The sequence below is a fragment of the Argiope bruennichi genome, chromosome 9 (assembly GCF_947563725.1).
Source record: "Argiope bruennichi chromosome 9, qqArgBrue1.1, whole genome shotgun sequence".
Classification (NCBI taxonomy): Eukaryota; Metazoa; Arthropoda; class Arachnida; order Araneae; family Araneidae; genus Argiope; species Argiope bruennichi.
Genome location: NC_079159.1, coordinates 87,689,284 through 87,713,474, shown reverse-complemented (window position 1 = coordinate 87,713,474; position 24,191 = coordinate 87,689,284). Strand labels below are relative to the sequence as shown.

Below are 24,191 nucleotides of genomic sequence, written 5' to 3'. Positions count from 1 at the left end.
AAATATTCAAAGCGTCTCTAACGTAATTTGTATTTTTTTAGCAATTGTTAATTGGATATCTTGCTGTTACACGTTTTCAAAAGTGTGATTTCGATGATTGATTCATTTGAATGTTTTTTTTTATTTCACGCTATTTCCTTTTGCCTTTTTTTTTCATTTCATTCGCTTTATAGATCAAAATCAAAATAGCAAGCAAGCATCTCAGTCGACATAAAGACAGGAATTTCCTACCGTGTAAAGATCATATTTCTTGATTACCCTAGTAGCACACATTATATACAGTATTATATGATATTGAACAATATTCGCAATATTGTATAATATTGTATTATATTAAATGATACAATATAATATTGAATAATAATGTATAATATTGTACAACAGGATGTGCTACCGGAGTAGTGAAGTGTTGATTCAGTATGAGTGTCCTATCACAAAGATACAGCTCAAAATTTTAATAATGTTATTTTACTCTATTTTGTATATATTCTAAATACTGTACAGTAAGATAATACATTTGTTGTTACTATATATTGCAGCATTATATATATATATTTTATTCTAGGATTTTTGGAGAAGCACTTGAGATTTTTATGGATAACATGTAGCTTTTATATCAACTTGTAACACTTATGAATGGTGTAATTTAAATTTATTTATTCCAAAATACGATTATTAAGATAACAGTGTACGTTGATTAGACAACTAATGTTCCACTAATTTAAAATCAGTATAAAAATTTGCGGATGATTAAAAAAAATTTCGCTTTCAGTTTTTTTAAAGGGGTTTTATGCTTTTCGAGGGCAGTATTTCCAGTAAAACAAAAGAATTTTTATAAATAAAGTGGTACATTAGACTATCATGAGAGTTTCTAATGGAAAGATTAAGACAGCTAAAGTTTTAGATGCTTTAAAAAAATTCTGCTTTGAATCTAACCGAAGAGATATGTTAAATATCATATAAGTTTACGGATCTATGTCAGTCCAACATGACTGCTTACAGAACTAATAAGCAGTAGACCAACATCCTTTGTTAGCACAAGGTATAGTATGACTTTTCATGATGTTCGATATTCTGATCGTTTTAATTATCTTGAAGATATCGCACCGATTCCATTTTATGCTATTGCGGACTAAGCCATAAAGAGTCATTTTGAAAGGTTTATTTTGTTTGTTCTGTTTTTCCATCTGGAAGTAAAGCTCCATCATTTCATTTGTCTCTATTATAAAATATTATCTAAATGAAAAAAAAAATCTAAACTAAAACATTTGAATCTGTTTTTGCATTTTTGTTGCTATTGAAAACTATAATTTTAAATAATTTATCCAGTCTGTCAAGTCGCTCTGTATCTTTGTTCCAATTAGAAATAATGCTTCTTACATTTTTTTAACTCTTCGGAGATCATATTTCGCAATTTTATTTAATTATTTTTTCCGCATATTGATTCTATTCGTATTACATTTCTGTCTACACATCAAGTAAGCTATTAGAAAAAAAAAATCACGAATGAAAGAAAAGCGCTCAAAGACATAATGATGAAATTTTTTATATTACGATTTTATATAATATTCCTTTTATTTCAGATTTGCTTAATACTTGTTTTAGTTAATTTGGGATCAGATATTATTTTTAAAGTTTTAATATTAGAATTATTATTTTCAAAATCTCACATTTACAAACTTCAAATGTGCGACTTGGGCCAGATCCTCGCACGCACGATTAAAATATTATATTATCATCAAATATGTATTCATAAACAGCAATGTATGTTGAATCTTAAACTATTTTAAACTTTCATAATGTAATAAATATGAATAAATGACAATACCACCTTTTTTAATAACAAAATTGTTGGAAGGGCATATTTTTCGTCGCAACTAACAGAATTTTTATCTGGATTAAGGAGACTATTCTCAGAAACATATATATATATATATATATATATATATATATATATATATATATTTAGTATGATTGAAAAATTAATATTTTTTAAAAGTTTGATTCCAAATACAACCAGTTGGTAGATTTTTTTTTTGTAAAATATTTTTTAAAAATATTTTGAGGTTGGGCAAACAGCAACCAGAAAACAAAACACTAGCTATTTAAAATTCCATTCACATGAAAGGATCTACGGGGCTGAAAAGATGTAAACACGAGTCGCGTTTCAGGAAATAAGCATTAAGTATACGTTAGTGGGACGTTCTATTCTTAAAAGAAATTGTCTTTTTAATTAATATTAAAAAGATTATTTCTTTTAAGTATATTTCAAAATAACGAAATTTAGTGCTGATTTACTGAAGCGATTTGATTGTTAGAAGCTAGAATATTATATTTCCCCAGGTTTGTATTTGTCGATTATTAATTATTTTATTTTATTACGCTAATATTAGCTATTTAAATCCGTAAAAGCATTTGTCATATATGTAAATAACATTAACTTTAGAACTAAAATTCATTGAAATAATTTAAAAATTCATAATAGTTCTAAATTAAATATGTAAGCAATGCATAGGTTGATTAAATTGTATACGTAATATGTACGAGTTCGAAAAATGAAGGTCATTGATTGTGCAAGATGCAAGGAGTTTCAGGCTCGGGAATTTTTACTTGTTTACTGATATATAACTACAAGAATGTGGGAGGCAAGTTAGTAAAACAGATTGAGAAACATTTCCGGGATTTCTTTGATCATGCACAGGCATTATTAGTAGAACACACCTCCTGTTGGTAATTAAAATGTTTTACTTAAAAATGCTGTTACTAAAGAAATGAAATGTGAGTTTTTGCAATACCATATTTCAGTTTCTTACTTTTTATAAATTTAATAGAATAATACTATTCCATGTTTATATTTCATTTGATGCGCATCCTTTTTTAAAATATTCCATTAAATACACGAAATATACGGAAGTGGAGATAACTTAAACACAGCTTTTAATTCTTAGTTTTCATTTGATTTAAATTAATTTTGATTTTTTTGACTAACTTGTAAGAATGAATAAATTTCACTTGATTTGAAATTTGCTTTGGCAAAAAACTGAATCTGCAGTATTACAATGTCAGATTAAAAGAAAATGCTTTTGCTTTAAAAAATTGTCTAGATTCCATATATACACAATTTATTTTTATCCTTTTTTTTCTGATGAAAATATATATATATATCTACAGAATTAAAAAAAAATCAATTTTTTGCAAAATTAGACTGAAAATTTTTGCATTTTATTATAGAATTGAAATATTAAATATTTTATAGAATGAATATTATTTTTCTGATTAGAAAGTTTCTTGAAATTTTTAATATAAACAACTAAGTTATATTAATGCTTGTCTGTGCTCTTTATCTTATTTAATGTACTTCTTCACAGCATCGGAAATTGACAACAGATCATGTTCCAATAAATATCATCTCAGAATAAGTAAAAGTATTATTATGACTGATTTTTTTAACATCTGTAAATTGGAGGCCCCATCATCTGTAGATTAGTTTTTGAATTTTAATTCTCAAGATTTGATTAATCTTTCCTTCATTATTGCTTCATATCTAATTAGTGAATTCCATATTTCTGACATCTTATAGCTATTTTTTTCATAATTGAATATTTTCAGTACATATTATTGAGATTTAAGTTGGAAATAAATAAGTTTTTAAATATTTTTTCATTTTATATTATGAATTCTAGATATTTCAAAGAATAAACAAATTTTTATTTTTATATCCAGGAAATTTTATTAATTTAGAAGAAAATATCGGTTGGAGAGTTTCCTTATTGCAATTTTTTGAAGGATTGTACTTTTTTTAAAAAGTTATCTGCTAAAAGATTTTGATTTGAATTTTTTTTCTGTATTTATTTGATTTTTTTCATTGTTGTTTTATTTTAAAAATTGTGAATGGAACGAATGTACAGAACTTTATTTGTTATTACTTATGATAAAGGTTTTTTTTATACTACCAATTATTTTTCAGTATTTATACTTCAATTTTTATGTATAATATCTTCCTGCAACTATGTAATTGTCTTTGACATCAAAATTATTCTGAAGCTGCATAACTTGAACTATATATTGAAGCTTGTTTTATTTTATTACAGACATGGAAAGGATTTTTAGTTTTGTCTTTTTTAATTTTAATAATAAACATTTTTTAAAATTTAATGTAATGTATTTAACTCTTATTTTTAGCAAAAGATAAATAAATAAAAAAAATTAGCAATAAAAGATAAATATGATAAATACTTCATTCACTTATAGGAATTTTTTAAATAATTTATGTGAAAGGTTTTCTCATTGAGAAAATTCATTTGTAATGAATGTTTAGTTAATTTAGTAAATGTATAGTTGATGTAATTTTTTATTTATTTTTTTATTTTTTAGGTAGAATTCACCAATAACAAAATGGCTACCCATGTCGCCCCCCTCAATCTGTTTAATCTCAACACAGACATGGCTGTACTGAAAGACATTCCTGATCAGTTGAATGAGAATAGAATTGAGGAAATTCACAAAAAAACACAAGATGAAATAGACAAACCAAGTTCCTACTATTCAAAGAGAGCTATTTCTGATGAAAATGCAAGAAATCAAGAACTTTTTGATGTTATGAAATATGAAGTTAATCGACTGAACTCTTTTACAGGAAAATGGCCATTATGTTTTATAAAACCGAAAGACTTGGCGCATAATGGATTCTTCTATTTACAGTCAGAAGACAAGGTGCAGTGTGCATTTTGTAATGTAATAATTGATGATTGGAATGTTGGTGATAAACCTGTGAAAAAACACATGATGAAGAATCCCAAGTGTGAATTTTTGATGACTGCAGATGCTGGGAATGTACCATTTTCTAAACCTAAACCAGTTGCCAAAAATGTAAGTAAGTGCATACCAAGTGATAAAGCTAGGAACTCTCTGCCGCACAAGCCAAGATATCCACGAATGTCGGATCTAAAGAATAGACTCTTATCATTCAGAGACTGGCCTCTTCTTATGCTCAGTTCTCGACAGCTTGCAGAATGTGGGCTGTTTTACACAGGTTATTTTCTTTTCATTATCTTTAGATGTAAATTATATGAATTGTTAATTAAGTTCAATCCGATTATTTAGAGTTGTGTATGTGTTTAATATAAAACAGGAAATTACTGATATTGAAATAACTGTATGCTTAAATGTTGTATATATGTGCTTGTAAAATTTGGGGGTCATTCAATTTAGTATAATTTATTTTAAAAAATTGCTAAATTAACTTGGGGTATATTGTATAATATCTTTAAAGATATTCAAACAAAATTTTAAAAAAAAGTTTGGAAGGTTTTTGTTTAGTTTTACATTTAAGAAGTAACCATCGTGTAGATATGTGCCCTTTTATAAGATTAATTAAAATTATTTTTGCATTATATTTCCAAAAATGAAACAAATTTAAGTCATTGTTCTGATGTATTCTCAAAACTTTGTTTCATGAATTTTAATGACATTTTTAATATAGTGCCTATGATTCAATACAAAGAAAGCTTTATGATGGTGCAGCCAGTATTGTTAATTATATGAACATTTCCATATGATTTATTTTCCTTGGAAAAATTGGTATATTTTCTTACCGGCAACAGTTATTTTGACAAGTTGAACCTGAAGGTAAGTGAGATATACATATGTGGGAAAAATATGCTATAATGTGCAATTTTTTCTACTGATGTAAGAGAACAGTTAATATTTAGTCTTTTTAGTACTAAAAAATTAAATTTAACTTGTTCTTTTTTCTCCATCTCTTTTTATGTAAAATTTTTCTGAATGAAATTGTGTGTGTGTTAATCACACAAAGTTTAGTTGTCTTTTGTTGCTAAAAAAGTATTTATAAAAATATAAGTTTGTCAGACAATTAACCACTATTAAAAAAATTCCTTATTATAGAGGCCCTGAGCTTACATTAGGTTAAAATTATGTTAAGAGTAAGTATTTTGGTAAGGATTCACCACCTTATAGATAATATATCTCAATTGAGTATTCTGGGTGCTCCTATAACAAAGAAGCACAAAAAGTTGGAACTATCGCTAACTTTAAAAAAAAAAAAAAAAAAAAAAAATGGTAGTTGCGAATGTTCCGATACTTGCCAATACTTAAATCAAAGAGATAGTATATTTTAAAAAGTACCTAATGGTATCATTCCTAATGTTGTAGGAATGATACCAAGATTGATTTTAAATTAATCTATAACAGATTAAAAATTCCTGTGTCAATTTATTTTTAATTTCATGATTTTTTTTTTTTTTTTTAGGTGTGGGAGATGCTGTTACATGCTTTTATTGTGGAGGTTCTCTTGGCAATTGGGAACTAAATGATGATCCATGGGTTGAACATGAAAAATTCTATCCAGATTGTGGATTTTTAAGTCTAGTCAAAACTTGTAGCAAACCAGCCCCAAGTTTTATACCAGCGAATCATGTTTTTGTTAAAGTAATTATTTTTATTATTGTACTGTATTATTAATTATCACTATGTTAATGTTTGAACAAAATTACTTCTAAACAAATTAGCAGAATATTAAATACGCAATATAGTTTGGTGTTAGAACAGTTGTAGGTATGTCGCAGCTTTCATTATCAGTCTGAGCAAATAATTAACTTCATATTTACATTAATAGTAAACCCATGAATTTAAGGAATGAGAGTCAAATAAAATCCTTCAAGATTTTTTTAGCCTAATCGCCTTAAGAAATCTTTCTTCCAAGAATGTTCCTGAATACTGATAATGATTTATGCTTTTATTTTTCATCCAAATTACATATGATGCAACACTTTATATAATAAAATGTATAATGGTATGATAGTTAATAGGTATACTATGGTTATATTTTCATTGGTTATATGCCTTTGTTTAAAATGTTATATTTTTAACCAAGCAGTTTTTTAATTAAAGTATTTCTAAAGATAATATTGTTTGACAAATGTATGATTTTTAATGTCTGCCATCTTTTTTAAAGAAAGAATTGTACAACAATTTTATTTTTAAAAGGGTTGTGCTGTAAAGTTTATTCTTATATTTTAATTGATTGTTGTTCCTTTTTAATTTAAATAATGGTTATGACTTAACTTTTCAGTCAAATAGTGCATCTGTAAGACCATCTGTTGTTTTGGAAAACTCTGTACCAAATGAAGTTATTCGACAAGCGTCTGAAATTTTCCCTGAATTTTTGGTGCAAGAAGTTGCAATTCAGCATTTCCGAAAAACTAACAAACACTTTACTTCTTTACATGACTTATGCGAGGCCATTCTACAATATAAAGAACAGGAACAATCTGCGTAAGTGAATCTTCTCTTTTTATTTTAAATTATATCATTGATTAAAATGTAAATTTGATTTAATGTACCAGTTTTCTATTAATAATAGACCTATTTAACTTTAAAAAAAATCTTAAATGTGTTGCTTTAAAATTGATGAGGTACTTAATGAAACCTTTTTGTAGGTAGTTATGAAAAGTTCATTTGTATAGATAAAAAAAAGTATTTTGTTATTATAAACTATATATTGATAACTCAAGACACCTAACAAACACTTGGGATTTATGGTTTGCAAGAAAAATTGAATTTCTCTTTAGTGGAATTATAAATCTGTTATTTTTCTTTATGTATATACCTGCATTCTATTAAGTTCTTTAATTTAGGTATCTTATAATAAATGCTTTGAAAAATGTTAAGTCTAGAGTTAAATTACAATATTGAATGGCATTCTTGAGTATTAATTTTACATTGTTAAGTCACTAGAATTCTAAGAAACCAGAAAAGAAATATTATATGTGATATTAATATTATGATTTTCCAATTTCAGACTGTCTCCTTTGAATGACTCAAAGAAAGCAGTTTCAGGAGATGTAACAAGTAATAAAGGTAAGTTTGTCTTATTTTTTACTAATGCATTATGCATTTCGGTGTTTGATCTGAATGCGTGGAAAGAAGGCCTGTACATTTTCTCTACTTTTTAGATGTACTTTCCTTTAACCTCTAATTGACAGATTTGTCATTATTTTCATGAATATTTTGGAGTCGAAATAATTTCTTTATTTACAATCCATTTATTTGAAAAGTTTTCAACTTCTATCTACATTTGCCTTTAAAGGGAGGATATGGTATTATTTCCTTAACCTATTTTCATGGATATTTTCTTATGTGGTGGTATTACTGGAAATTAACAGACAAAGCTGTAAAATCCCATTCATTTTTTTTTTTTTTTTTAACACTGACATGCTCTTTTATTAATCATTGATATTTTCGCAATGTCTAGAAAAATGGAGCATGGAAACAAATAATAAACTACTTCTTTTCACTGTGGATTTTTAAACTTAATAGACACTGTGCTGCAATTTTAACTTTGTATTATTCATACATGATGCACTCAAATTTATGTCTTTCCAGAATTTCCTCCGGCTTGTAACTATTGTTGAGACATATTGATTGCCAAAAACTTTAGTACAGACAATGTAGATTTCACGATAAACCACTAAATATATTTTTACCAAAACAATTTTGCCCTTTTTATTATTATTGGGGAAAAAGTCCACATTCTAACAATTTTGTTGACAGACGTTGCTATTTATAATATTTTTTTGTTCTGGCCATTATAGATTCATTTCTTTGTAATATTGCTGTTGATTTATTTACTGTTTTTATTCAATCTTGATTACTAGTATATCTGACTCAAATGCATTTTTTTAGTTATTGACACAACTTATCCCATTTGAGGATTTTTCAGCAGAATAAAATGAAATCAAAGCTTTCCTCATTGATTATGCATTCTGCTTTAATGGTGGGAATTCTGAATTAATTTTAAATAGATAAATCTATTTTAAATCTACAGGAAATTGTTTTAGAGGGAAGGGGAGAAATAATAAATAGAGCTGCTAAATATTTATTAAGGAGAAAAAGAACTATTAAATACCCAGATGTTAAAAATAAATGCTACCCAAAACAGTACCCAATTACTTAAATTATTGGATAATGAAAAATAAAATTAGAGAAAGTTGGAAACAGTTATAAGAAAAGGGATATTTAAACTGTAACTATCTTTCCAGCATTTAGTTTTGGAACAACAAAGAATAATCGATTGGGGAAAAATTATCTAGGGTTGTGAAATTCTTGTTAACTGATTTTCAAATTATATAAAATTGCCTATGTTTTCATTGGCAGGCTTTTAATTCTATTCAAAAGCTTTTTTTTTTTTATTAAACCTTATTATTATAAAAATAAGAAGAGACTAATTTTGATTAATTTTTCTGCTGTTTCCACAGTTAAAACAAAGTTTACAAATGTGATTATTTTTTAAAAGTTTGGAAAATTTAATTTTTTCTGATGCTCAGATCCAGTACTGTTTAGGTTAGTCCATTTTCTCTTGGATTTGCCTATTTAAAATTAAGTTTCGACAAAATAAAAAATATTTGTTTTATTTATACCTTGTAATTGTATCCTAAACATTTCCCTATAAAATGAAACAGTAAGAGGCATTTTTTTAATGATTTGTATTTTTTTATTCAGATAAGTTTTTTAATTATTCTGTTCTTAATATTTGTAATTTGCATATTTCTAAAACATGGTGAATAAAAATACAGTTATGTAGTTATAATGCACTTATCAAATAATTTATTCATGCAAGAATGGCTGTATATGAAATGGGCCTGTATTATGGATCGTATAGCATATGGTACTCACACTTATTTAATACCATTATTTTATCATGCTATAAAAATTTCATATGTAGAGAGAGTTTAAATAGAATTGCTTATTGCATAGTAAAATCTTTATTTCAAGGCTTTACTGCTACAATAAGGAAATATGTATTTATTTGAAATATATATATTATTATATATAACATATTTAATTTTTTAATATAAGTATCACTGATATTCAATATCCACTGTTTTTGTTACAAAGATCAAATCTTTGTTGCTATTCATGCCAAATCTTCTGTTGCATGTATTTATGGATGCTGACATTAATAGTTGTAATACAGATTTTAAAGTCAATGGTAATCATTGAGCATGCATTCGTTGCTTAAGTGACAGTACTGTTCAGCAACTGATTGAAAAATCCTCCCCTCTTTTGTGCATGCGTTAGGATGGGTTTAATCAGTCAAAATAGGGGTGAAAGGAGAAGATGTTTACATTTACTGGTATCTAATAGAGGAAATCTAAGGTCAAAGTGAATACTGGAAATGTGCTCACCGTTTCGTCCCTTAATGAGATGGAGTCGTCAAAATGTGGTTGTCTCAGAATCTGTTGATGAACGGATAATAAGGAATTATTACTTTTCAAGGCCAAAATACTCTTGGTGCGATTTTTCATGAAACATCATGTGGGTGTATTTCCATGTCCAATAATTACCAGTGATTTGAAATTCTATATTGTATTTATTATAGTCAAATCAACAGACGTATGCTATAAATAGTTTGGCGAGAACTACAGCATAGATTTGATCTGTTTAACGTAACAAAAAGAGTACATATTGAACATAAGTGAATCAATAACCTTAGTGAGCAGGGATATGGGATATAAATATCCTTGGTACCAATCAAGAGATGAAAGAGCCAAAGGAATATTTCAATGCAATCTTAAACTTTTCAGTGTAGAAACTTAAAAGTGGAAAGAATAAAAAATATTTATATCCTTATACCTCTTTTCCTTCAAAGTGTACTTCAGAACTTTGGTATATCATGCGTTGAAATATCCATCTTTCAAATAAATACAATGCAGCCAAATATCTAGCATTCATATAAATTCAGTACAATCAGTAATTGTTGAAAGGCTAAAATTGAGGCATGTGATCCGATTGCTTTATATTTATGATAATTTGATGTTCAAAATTATGAAAATTTTCTCTTTTGAATCATTTATCTCTTATGCTATTGTATTAAAGTAAATGAAATCGGGTTTGTACATTTTATAATAATTATTGTACATATGCATGGTGATTCTTTAGATAACAGGAGTAGAAGGTCTATAAAAAAACATTATACTATAGATTGACAAAAATGACCTTTTACATTTGTGCAACTTTTGAAACATGAATTTATTCTGTTTTCAACTGCTTAATAGGAGAGTTAACTGTTACCTATCTAAGTGCATCCTATATTTTTTTTATATACTTTATAAATTTGGAAATCTGTATGGCTAATTTAACAGGAGAATTTGTTATAGCTTTGAGTATATTTGTATAAAAGGAAAATTGGGTTTGATTTCATCCTGGAGACTTCCCTTATAACAAAGTAATGGAAGATTGGTATAGTCCTCCGGCATATTGGCATTCATACTATCAAGCTTCTACTATTATAATGATCTGTTTGATATTGTTGACCAGGTGGTAGTTGTAGTACTTGATTTTCCCCTGATGTAGATGCGTGGACAGTGCTTGAGCTGATCTAGTAATCCTATTATCTGTGATGTTGATGGAGTATGAAGTTGTGTTATTGGGGATTAATGTTTGTAATTGATGCTGAATATCTGGGAAAGAATACCATAGAATTGTCTCACCAGATCAAACCTAAAATGTATAGAAGGAAATTAATTCAAAAGGTCTTTCAGAGTAGTAGGGCCTGAAAATGTTACTAAACGGAGAGAGGTTGTAGAATGTGTTGCTTGTACAATAGTCTCAATTCCATCGTTATTCATGTTTCAATAGCTGTGCAACTAAAAAAAAAAAAAAAAATGGGTAAGATGTTATCTATTCATTTTACCTCCCCCCTCAACTTTTGATATAACTTCTGTTTATATCATTCTGTATTGTAGGTCTTGCACCCTATCATGCATATGTACCATAATGTTTTATGTATTTTACCAGCCTGTTTGCATGACTTCATTTGCTTTTAAGTATATTCAATAGCTCTGGGGCTGAGAAAATTTTTACTTTTCATTGAATAATTTTGATCATCAGTATATAAAACTCATTGTTTTGATATAAATAGTTATTTAATCTTTTTTCTTTAGCTCCCGCTGAAAATCCGAATAACATTAAATTAATCTGCAAAATATGTTTGGATGAAGAGATCAACACAGTTTTTGAACCATGCCATCACCAAGTTGCTTGCGACAAATGCGCTCAGAAGGTTACTAAATGCCCGTTGTGCCGCAGCATTATAACGAACAGAATTAAGGTATTCTGGGGTTGATCCTGAATGAAACAAATCATCAGAAACTGGCTGTGATATCTTAACTGGGAAGGAATGAACCTACTCAGTTTCTTTTTAAATTTTCTAACATAAAATATTTTGTGCATATAAAGAAAAAAAAAATCTAGTTCATGGGAGGCTTATGATATAGTAAAAATTAAAAACCTTTGATAATATTTGACAGTTAACAATGATTCAGGTGTATAAGTTGTGAAATTTTCAATTTTTAGAATACATACTTGGAAATTTTGTGGGATAAAAATAATTTTTTTAAAAATGGAATTAAACTTTTTTGCTGAAATTCAGGCCTTTTTAGTGCTTTTTTTGAATTGTGAAGAATAAGGTTTAAAAACTGCTAAATTTACCTTGTGCAAATTTTGTGAAAGTCTTTCTCCTCTGACCTACAACTTTGATAATAGTTGTGCCATAAAGCTCAAGTTTGAGTTGTATTGCAAAGCTATAGATGTTTTTGAAAATAATTCTGTTAAGGGAAGAGGAGAAAGACCAAAATTATCTAAAGGTAAATTAAGCATTTCTTTATAAAATTTTATTTTAACTTTCTAATAACATGTAGTTAGCAATGCATATTTCTAAATAAGTATTAACTTTTACAGCCTTCCATGATAATGAGTATTTTACAGCTAAATCTTTAACAAAACAATTTGATATTTATATATAGCATAGATGTTATATAGGATGCATGTCTTGGTCGTTATTTTTTTAAAAAAAAAATTGCGATATTTCTAAGGAGTATTGGAAATCATCATAATAATTGCTCTTTCCTGGAATATAACTAAATATATTATAGAAGCTCTTCACTAACATATTTGGGTCTATTCTTCAGCAGTTGTAATCTTGAAATATTTTCACGATGATTTTATATGCTGCAGTGAGCAAGAACGGGTGAAACATGCAGAATCTGTAGGTATTAATATATGAGCTTCTTTATGTGAAGGATTGTTGATTTCTCTTATATGGAACGATTTGTCTCCAGGAGTTCTTTTTGTAAATGCATGCACACAAGTCTAGATAAGTGCTGCCTTTTAATTACTTGATTAAAGATACATTTTTGAATAAGGTTATGTTTATAACAAAGACTGCCTTAATATGAAGATCTTCAAAATATTTCATTTTGTGCAGAAATTTTTCTATGTTTGTCCATCTTGTAAAAGAATTTATTTACTGTATATAATTTTATACACCTTTCTATATTTGTTGAAAACTTTACTTCTTTATTATAAGGATTTCCTTTGAAATCTAAATTTGTACAAAAATTTTGGCATTGGAACAATAGTTTCTAATGCTAAAAGTGTTATTTTTAACATTCTTTTTTTATATATATTTTTTTTTCTTTTGCGTTTTATGTTCAGAAACATATAATCTGTCATTGGTACTGAGGCATCATTTTAAGAAATGTCTTCTCAAAATTTATTATTACTTAAAAATTGTTATATTATTAAATAACCAAATGTTCCAAATTTATAATCAAAATTAGTATTACAAAAAAATTGCATCTTTGCCACGATTTAAATTTATCTTTTGACCTCAAAACTGTATAATAATAATAATAAATTGCTCATAGTGATGGGCATATTGCCTTTCATTTAGTTGCAACTGTATCATAAAAGTAGTGCATTGTAATTTATCTTTCAATTGTATAGTTTATGTAAAACTGTTTGCAAAAAAAAAAAGACAAAAAAAAAAGAAAAAAAAAGACAAATTGCTTAACAGTAACTCTTTTCTTTTTAATAAAAATTAAAGCAACTTACTGACTGTTTTCTGTTTCTTGATTAGGTATTTGTAATGATTCCTTGTATATTATACACTGTTTAACAGAATAGAATTTGTTTTACATAGGAACAAACTGAACCAAACGTGCCATGGGAATAATGTTAATTGACCTTCAGTGAAGTGGATTATTCCAGCTAAGATTTGTTTTATGTAAAATTATTATTGGGATGGCTGAGATTCATTAAAAGTTGAAATAAAACACATAGGGTATGGCAATAAGGACATGAAATATTAGTAAAGAATAGATTTAGAAAAAAGAGGGGGAGGGTATTTAATTTCAATATTTTACTGGAATGTTCAAATCTTAATGATTTTCATTATTTCTCTTCACTGATATTTATAAGAACGGTAGAAATGCTTACTGGAAAAGTTTGTACCTTGAAGCTCCCTTATTGGCAATTAATTTGAACTTGGCATATTCATTCCCCCCCCCCCCCTTGAAGTTCAATAAAAGATCATTTAAAAATGGTTTAAGTAATTAATCGCAAATGCTTTTAAAAAGTGTTCATATATTATTTAAATAAGAATCAACAACCATATTTCAAGTTTAAGAGGCCTTGGGTAAATTATGAATGGGCAAAAAGCTAAACGATTATGAAAGAGTAGCTTTTAATAAAATTACAGTTAAGATTATTTAAATTTTTGGTAGTAATAAAATATTTGTAGGTAAATGAATTAAAAAATTATATTGAAAAGTACATGCTGAAGTGGTTTTAAGATTTTTTTTTTTTTTTGACAATTTCAATAATTTATCTGTATTTCAATTACGAGAAAGTAAATTTCTCATTACTGGGGAGGGGGGGGATCCAATAATCAATGCGTGTGAATAATTCTTATACTAGATCTTTAATGTTAAAATAAAATATAATAGTTCAAAGAACTATAAAAAAAATTTCAGTCTCGATTATCAAAATTAATAGTAATACGAGTTTTATTAAATAAATTACTGTTGTTCTCTATTTGTAGTCGAATACTGAATTCACTCCATAATTTATAAAAATTATTTATCTACAAGATTTAGTAAAAAAAAAAAAAAATGAGGGATTTATGCTTTTTGTTGGTTTTATACATAAAGGAAAATTATATATATTAAAAATGTAAAACCGGTTCCTCATATCAAAATATTTTATTCTTGATAATGAAGGAAGGGATATTATCATTTTTTACCTACACATCCAAAGTTACTGTGCATCTAAATTTATTATTAAATTCTAAGAAAAACATGAATTTGATATGAATTTAGTATCTTTTACTAATATTCTTGTCTGATTATCAGATTTATTATAAACATGGGTATTTGGGCAACACATTATATTTATATATATATATAATTCTGCTGATTTTCAGTGTAGTTAATAATCGAATTTTCTTTTGGAGTGTTGTTTCCACCCATGTTATGGTTAAAAACTATTGGAAATATCAACAAATACCGTTGTGGCCATCTATGTGTAGGTGTTGGTTTGAGGGTAATGAAAGTTTGGTGAACAATCATAGACTTAACACTAAAAATTATCACATATTTCTGAAATTCTTTTGAAACTTAAAATTAATGCCCTCTTACTTTAATTCTGAATTAGGTGTTTTTTAATTTATAAGTCGCCTTCATTTAACTTCCACTGCTTAAAATAAAATTTCTGTACCAGCCAGCATGGCGTACGCCTCTAAACTTCAACATTAGTAAAAATATTGGGCATTTCCCGTTCCGAAAGTATAAAAACACTGACCACGTTCTTGATTAACTCGCTCTCTGTTTTGGGCACTTTTCCCACATTACTTCACTCGCAATATTTTAAACAATGCTCTTGGTATGTCTTAAGATTTTAAAATTTAGGAATTTCTCAAATTTTAGGAAAAATTGCGCGTTTTAATTTTTTAAAATTAAAAAAATATTTTTTAAATTATAAATTGAATTATAAATGAAAATTATTATTGTTTTAATATTATTTTTAATACTTTTTGTGAGAGAACGTTAAAATCACAGAAAATCTTATGAAAGTTAAAAATCATGTTGGTGTGCACGTTGACACCATCCGAAACGTATTTCTTTCTAATCTGTTCTGTTGACTATTAAAGGTCATATACACACACTTTTCCTTATTTTTTTTCAAAGCAAAATTGCAAGTGCCAAGTTTCAGTTGTCTAGCTCTATTCCTTTTTTTTTTATTATTATTCTGTTTATATATGTACTGTTAGATAATCAATCCTTTGACGAATTTAATCCAAAATTTGACGAAGATCTGCATTGCTAGTAGCTATGTAGCTAGTCTTGTTTTTGAGTTAACTTGTTCGCAGGAACACAATGAAATTTTTGGTTGACTTCTTGGCTTCTTCCCAAATTTGAATGAAATTGTGATAATTTTGGTGCAAATCCGGCATACGAAATTTCGTCATATTTTGCTTTCTCGTATGTTGAGTGTACAAAAGGAAAATATTGCTATCGTTAAAAAATTCGATCGAGTTTTTGTTATCTGCTCATTTTAAAATCCATCAAACGCATTTTTACTTTCTTGTATACATAATATAGAGAAAATATAGTACGAGTATGACGTAGTCTTCAAAAAAGAAAATTCGAACTCGAAATTTTGATTAATTTCCACGTTTTAGAGCCCTCCAAATTCGAAATATATATATATATATATATATATATATATATATATATATATATATATTTGAAAATGTCTGTCTGTCACAAAGATAGTTCAAAAACTCTGAGCAAGATGGTTGAAATTTGATATACGGTCTTAACACCAAATTTGCTGATTTCTATCAAATTTTGAATAAAATCTGTTAAGAGGAAGTTCTTCCGTCTGGCTGTTCGAATATAGATTAACATGATAACGACAAAACGATGAGAGCTGGATAGATAAGATTCAGTAAACAGATTTAACATTTATAATATAGATACTCATTAAATTTTGAGCGAAATCCAACTACGGATTGACTGTCTGTCTGTTTGTACTTTCCGAAACATGTAAACGCTATAATTCAAAAACGCGATGTAAGTATATCGAATTTGGTGTGGGATTTTTGTGATTACAAGTGCTGTTTTTTATCAAATTTTTCTTTCCATCGGTTAAGAAAAGTGTGCTTAAAACCGAAATTCGATTTTTGGGTGCTATTTACTCATGCATGGGATTAATCTCCAAATAACTCGTGAAAAATGACAACTTGAGGCTGTAAAAATGCTAAATTAGCACTAAAAGTTACTATATCTTAATTATTGTATCGTAAGGCATTTTTGGCAAGACAAACTTATTAGAAAGTATTATTATTAGGGAATTCGGCATTTCTCTGTACTATCTGAAATTTAGATGTGCATTCAATTTTGGTCCAAATCCTTCTACGAGATAAATCAAATTGCCTTTCTGCATATAAACACTTAACACAAAAATGCAAGGGTTTAGATAAATGAATGTAGGTATATAGCTTTGTGATGAGAATTGTAAATTTCCTTTAAAACTACATCCAATGTTTTGAAAGAAAATATCCAAATTGGATTCATTCTCGATTTTCTTCGGACAAAACATAGTATGTCACTACATGCAGAGATCGGAGGAAGATTTGCCGATTTGAGGGAAGTGTTACGGAGTTCTTGAACTCCAAGTTCTTAACCTCCGGACATAACAGGTGGATAGAGTAATGACTTGGCAGTTAGATTACTTAGTAAGTGGTTGTGCTAAGACAAATAAATTATTTACTTAATTGCATACATATTACTAAAAAATGAAGGTAATATAAATTTTACATTAACGAATTTCGGCAAATTCGATTCAGTGTCAAGTCGATGGCGTTTTAGACATGAAGGAGATGACGAGGTCTCTTTGCATTTTTTGGTAGTGAAGGGTTGTAATTTTCAATTTCTTTAATTGCGATGTTATCTATTTTTTTTTTTTCAAAGAAAATTGCAGATAGTTTCTTGTGGAAATCCTGTAAGTTTGCGATGCTAAGATCTTTTGAGATGTTTTTTACCTGACAAACCTTAGGCTGACTTGCCTAACCACCTCATTTTGTAGTCGTTCTAATGTTGTAATATGAGTCCTGAAGGTAGTTGTCCAGATGGAAGATGCATAGGAAAGAGGAGTGTGCTACCACTTGTTGACGACCTTTGAGAGTTTGCCATTTCCATTTCCTAGCGACAGTTTCAGTAGATCACACATGTCCAAGGAACTCGGACTTTTATAAGAACTGATAAGATGGCTTTTTGTCTTAGTATAATAAAAAGTCGAAGCGAGAACTCTCCTGTTCGTTAGTTATCATAATCGTATACATACAGATATAAATTCAAAGCTGAGTTTTTTGAACCTGGGTGGTCTAAAACATAAGAAGTTAATCAAAATATTGAGATCACTTGTTTGTTGATTATAATACTTTCTCTTTGTATGCATCATATTCAAAATAGAAAAATTTGTTTTATGTATTTTTATAAGATACATTTACAAATTGTTTCCAAGTGGCAATAATCGTTTTGAAACTCAAAACAAGTGAAATAATAAAACTATATTATTATTATTATTTTTTTTTTTTATGAAGCATCATTTCCCGTTTATTGGAATGTTGACGTGATATTTGAGATTTATACTTGCCTTTAGCCACCTTTTCTCTAATTGAGGGAAAAGAGATCAAAACATTATTCTTAGTTTTGCTGGAAGTTGGACCCGTATCATTTTATATTTCGGACAAGTAAACAAAATGCGTGTTCTACGATTGCATTAAAGCAAAAAGGAAGGAAAAAAAAAAAAAAAAAAAAAGCACCCACATATGCATAATTTTTTATTTTTTTTCTTCCCACCAATGAAAAACTATACAGACGTGGTTTATCGCATTCTTAATGTTTAGCTTCAACAGAGAAATGGAAACCGTAGAGTCATCTCTTTTCTTCATCGAGCTTGCAATTCAGTGGAAACATTGGGGAAAACGATATGAAATTTGCCCAGTAAAGTAGAAAGAGGGAAAAAAATACAGGCAGATATACGGCAGACTTATTGAATTTTCAAATTTTGATGACTTGCTCAAATCTTGAATTCAGGTTATTCGCGGATTAGGATTTGTCTGGTAGATGAGTTAAACATGATTCCTATCTAAAAACATCTCTTGTTTCGTAGCTTCAATGTATTCTGATATTATCGGAATATATATGATGATATTAATTACCTTTCTAGTCCCGGTGCTCAGTGATGGATTCAGGGTACATATAGCAAATAATTCTATTACACCACTGTTGGATGCTGCAAGTAAGTGTGCTTTTTTTTTTTTTTTTTTTTTTGCTATTGGGTGAAGGATTAACAGATCCAACTATTCCAACATAATATAAACAAAATCATATTAGCTATGTATGTTAAGCTACTGAAATTTTACATACTCATTATTTAAGATAAGAGAAAGTATAATAGTATCAAAGTGCAAAGTTAAATATTCGACTAATTAGAAATCAACTGAAATGTTGCCATTTATTCGCAATAACTTCCGAGCATATCCTAAAAGGAATATTTTTATGCCATCTGATAAATTAAATTTTAATCTTTTCATTGATACCAATTTCACTTCCGTCTAATATTTCCGGTCAACTTTTTTATATTTTCTTAAAAATAAAAACATTTGTACAGATGCAGACGATTTTGAAATAAAAATTATTGATACTCCATTTCTAAGCAACTAAATATCTATAAATTAACATAGTTTTTTTAAAAATCGTTTGGTTCCATTGATATCTTTATTTTAATTTAAAAATGTTTTAGATAATGAAAGGATTTTGTGTATCATGTTATGTGAATTTCGCATTAAAAGTATTAGATATGGAAGTATTTTAATCCCGAGAAATGCAGGATATATAAGTATAAAATTAAATTTTACTGTTATTTCCACTTAAAAATAGTCTAAAACTGGAAAAGGAAAAAAAAAAAAAAAAAAGAATTAACATGCTGGTTGCCGCTTATCTTATTTGATTCACACTTCTGATTATATCTGCTATATAATCAGATTACCTTTTCTTCACTATAATCAAGAAATATTAAAGAAGGGTCATCTAATTAGAAAGTCCAAGCCGTAAGCATAAGGTATGTCAGCAAATATTAAAAACAGAAAAAAAAAAAAAAAAAAAAAAAATACGAACTTGCAATTTGAATAACATCGACAACGCGCAGGCACAGACAAAAAAATATGTTTAGTTTCAATGCAATTGTTATAAAATATTTTTAACAATTTATTAAAATTCAATAAAAAATTTACAGCTAATTTTTTGAACTTACAAGTGGTCTTAAAATAATTGTGATAATATACTGAGAAATTATCGAATTTTTTTTTAACATTTCGATTCATTTTTAATAAAAATATTATTTAAAATTTGGAAAACCATTTTCTTAATGAGAATCATCTACTCAAGAAGTAACTGCGTGCCAAATCTGTTTATTGGTCAGCTGTTTAGAGCGTTTTGAATTACTTTTACATCATGTATTTTACAAATGCGCTTCAGTCTATAAACATCTTAATGTTAAAATCAGTTGTGCTTTATAAATTCGAAAAATTGCAACGTATTTCAACCGCTGACTATAAACGTAAAAATGCCATGGAATTGAAATTTTCACAAACATTACTAATGCCATTTATTACACGGGAAGGACAGAAAAGGAAGAATAATTAAATTCGCATATTTTGTAAAATGGTCACAATTAAATATTTAACAATAAAGACATACAGAAAATGATTTCAGTATGTCATATTCTGTAATAACTTCTCCTCCTAATTTTAAATGCATTGGCAGTGAAACCAATTTGGTTGACTCTATTGCCACATGACAGCCATAACTGTGCATACTATATAAAAGGTAAATTCGAGTTGTCTGGCGCAGTTAATGCGGATTTAAAAAAAAAAAAAAGAAATATTTGAAATTTAAACGGCATTTGCATTTAAAATGTTTTTAATTCCTGGGAAGCAATTTAAGATACTTAAAGTATTAAACTTTACTACATAAAGTTAAGAGAGAGCAATTAAGAAATTAAAGGTATTTAAAGAAATACATTTTTAACTGTAACTGTCTATATATATTCAATCTTAAAATTAACGTCTATTCAATATAAATGAGGAGAAAATAATTTTATGATAAAAATGAAATTATATATATATATATATATATATATATATATATATATATATATATATATATATATATACACAAGGTAATATTTAAACAAATTAAAAATAAATCATTATAAGGTAACATATAAGGTAATGCGAAAGTATTAGATAACATATAAATGAAATAAAAAATTCATAAAACGGATATCGGATAGATGTTTATATCCTAAATCTGTTGTTAGGAAGTTTATCTTTTGGCTCAAGGCATGCACGTTGTTGTTGAGGAATGCACTCCTGCATGTCAATGTAGTTACCTTCCATTCTAATAGAATGTCAGTATTTTAAATACCAATGCATCCGCTGCTGTCATGCATTTTGCACCACTTTGAAAGTCGTACATCCTAAAATTCCTCATGTTTTTACTTTCTTAAAAAAATATTGTTTTTCTCTATTTGATCTGGTTCTCTTATTCTCTAATATACGAATTCACCAAGAGAGCTTTGTAAAGATCAAGGCTCTTCCCTCCCCATTTGGACGAACTTTCACGTTTCAAACATTTCTGAGTCCAAAAATCTTATTTTTGCTGTGAATTACGAAAACTAAAAAAAAATACAATAATCTAGTTTGTTTAGTTCAGTTATATTAACGTCCCGTTGTAAAGCAACACTAGGGCTATTTTGGGACGGACCTCGTAATTTTGAACCGTGATCAGATGACGAGGACGACACCTGAGCTGACATCCCTCTCTCCACACCGCACCAGACCAGATACAATTATCTAGAGCGATGCAATGTGGTATGTGGAAATCCTGCAAGTTTGCGATGCTAAGATCTTTTGGGATGTTTTTTTTTCTGACAAACTTTAGGCTGACTTGCCTAACCACCTCATTTTGTAGTCGTTCTAATGTTGTAGTATGAGTCCTGAAGGCAGTTGCCCAGATGGCAGATGCATAGGAAGGAGGAGTGTCCTACCACTTGTTGACGACCTTTGAGAGTTTGCCATTTCCATTTCCTAGCGACAATTTCCGTGGATCATATACGTCCAAAAAACGCGGATTCTTATAAGAACTGATAAGATGACTTTTTGTCTTAGTATAATAAGAAGTCGAAGCGAAAACTCACCTGTTCGTTAGTTATCATAATCGTTTACATACAGATATAAATTCAAAACTGAGTTTTTTGAACCTGGGTGGTCTAAAACATAAGAAGTTAATCAAAATATTGAGATCACTTGTTTGTTGATTATAATACTTTTTCTTTGTATGCATCATATTCAAATTATTAGAAAAATTTGTTTTATGTATTTTTAGGAGATACATTTATAAACAGTTTCAAGTGGCAATAATCGTTTTGAAACTCAAAACAAGTGAAATAATAAAACCATATTATTATTTTTAATGAAGCATCATTTCCCATTGATTGGTATGCTGACTTGTGATATTTGTGACTTATACTTGCCTTTAGCCGCCTTGTCTCTAATTGAGGGAAAAGAGATCAAAACATTATTCTTAGTTTTGCTGGAAGTTGGACCCGTATCATTTCATATTTCGGACAAGTAAACAAAATGCGTGTTCTACGATTGCATTAAAGCAAAAAGGAAAAAAAAAAAAAAAAAAAAAAAGCACCTACATATGCATAATTTTTTATTTTTTTCCCCACCAATGAAAAACTATACAGACATGGTTTATCGCATTCTTAATGTTTAGCTTCAACAGAGAAATGGAAACCGTAGAGTCATCTCTATTCTTCATCTAGCTTGCAATTCAGTGGAAACATTGGGGAAAACTATATGAAATTTGCCCATTAAAGTAGAAAGAGGGAAAAAAATACAGGCAGATATACGGCAGACTTATTGAATTTTCAAATTTTGATGACTTGCTAAAATCTTGAATTCATGTTTTTCGCGAATTAGGATTTGTCTGGTAGATGGTTTAAACATCATTCTTATCTAAAATCATCTGTTGCTTCGTAGCTTCAATGTATTCTGATATTATCGGAATATAAATGATGATTTTAATTACCTTTCTAGTCCCGGTGCTCAGTAATGGATTCAAGGTACATATAGAAAATAATTCTATTACACCACTGTTAGATGCTCCAAGTAAGTGCTTTTTTTTTTTTTTTTTTTCTATTGGGTGAAGGATTAACAGATTCAACTATTCCAACATAGTATAAACAATATCATATTCGCGATGTATGCGAAGCTACTGAAATTTTACATACTCATTATTTAAGATAAGATAAAGTATAGCATCAACTTTTCAAAGTGCAAAAAGCAATTAAATATTCAACTAATTAGAAATCAACTGAAATGTTGCCATTTATTCGCAATAACTTCCGAGCATATCCTAAAAGGAATATTTTTATACCATCTGATAAATTAAATTTTAACCTTTTCATTGATACGAATTTCACTTCTAATATTTCCTGTCAACTTTTTAATTTTTTTTTTTTTTAAATAAAAAAATTTGAACAGATGCAGACGATTTTGAAATAAAAATTATTGATACTCCATTTCTAAGCAACTAAATACCTATAAATTAATATCGTTTTTTAAAAATCGTTTGGTTCCATTGATATCTTCATTTTAATTAAAAAATGTTTTAGATAATGAAAGGATTTTGTGTAATATGTTATTTTCAGTAAAAGTGAATTTCGCATTAAAAGTATTAGATATGGAATGCCATGCAAGCGAAATTTTCATAAACATTACTAATGCCATTTATTACATGGGAACAATAGGAAGGGAAGAATAATTTAATTCGCATATTTTGTAAAATGGTCACAAGTAAATATTTAACAATAAAGACATACAGAAAATGATTTCAGTATGTCATATTCTGTAATAACTTCTCTTCCTAATTTTAAATGCATTGGCAGTGAAACCAATTTGGTTGACTCTATTGCCACATGACAGCCATACTATATAAAAGGTAAATTCGAGTTGTCTGGCGCAGTTAACGCGGATTTAAAAAAGAAATTAAAAAAAAAATTCTTTATTTGAAATTTAAAAGGCATTTGCATTCAAAATGTTTTTAATTCCTGTGAAGCAATTTAAAGCACTTAAAGTATTAAACTTTATTATATAAAGTTAAGAGAGAGCAATTAAGATATTAAAGGTATTTTGAAAAAAAAACAAAAACATTTTTAACTGTAACTGTCTATATATATTCAAACTTAAAATT

General features: G+C 28.0%; 1 protein-coding gene across 8 annotated transcripts in view; it reads left to right on the top strand.

Annotated features, from left to right (window-relative positions):
* LOC129983886 (death-associated inhibitor of apoptosis 1-like) overlaps positions 1 to 24,191 on the top strand; it is a 50,538-nt gene that overhangs the window by 12,037 nt on the left and 14,310 nt on the right. For 3 of the 8 annotated variants that reach the window (XM_056093573.1, XM_056093572.1, XM_056093574.1), the window contains 4 exons: positions 4,375 to 5,032; positions 6,269 to 6,447; positions 7,091 to 7,293; positions 7,820 to 7,878. In XM_056093573.1, the coding sequence (XP_055949548.1) occupies positions 4,375 to 5,032; positions 6,269 to 6,447; positions 7,091 to 7,293; positions 7,820 to 7,878 (1,099 nt within the window). Of the gene's footprint in view, positions 1 to 2,119; positions 2,344 to 2,633; positions 2,779 to 4,374; positions 5,033 to 6,268; positions 6,448 to 7,090; positions 7,294 to 7,819; positions 7,879 to 11,963; positions 12,864 to 24,191 lie in introns of those variants that run through there. The other 5 variants (XM_056093579.1, XM_056093577.1, XM_056093575.1 and 2 more) reach the window with 5 other exon arrangements.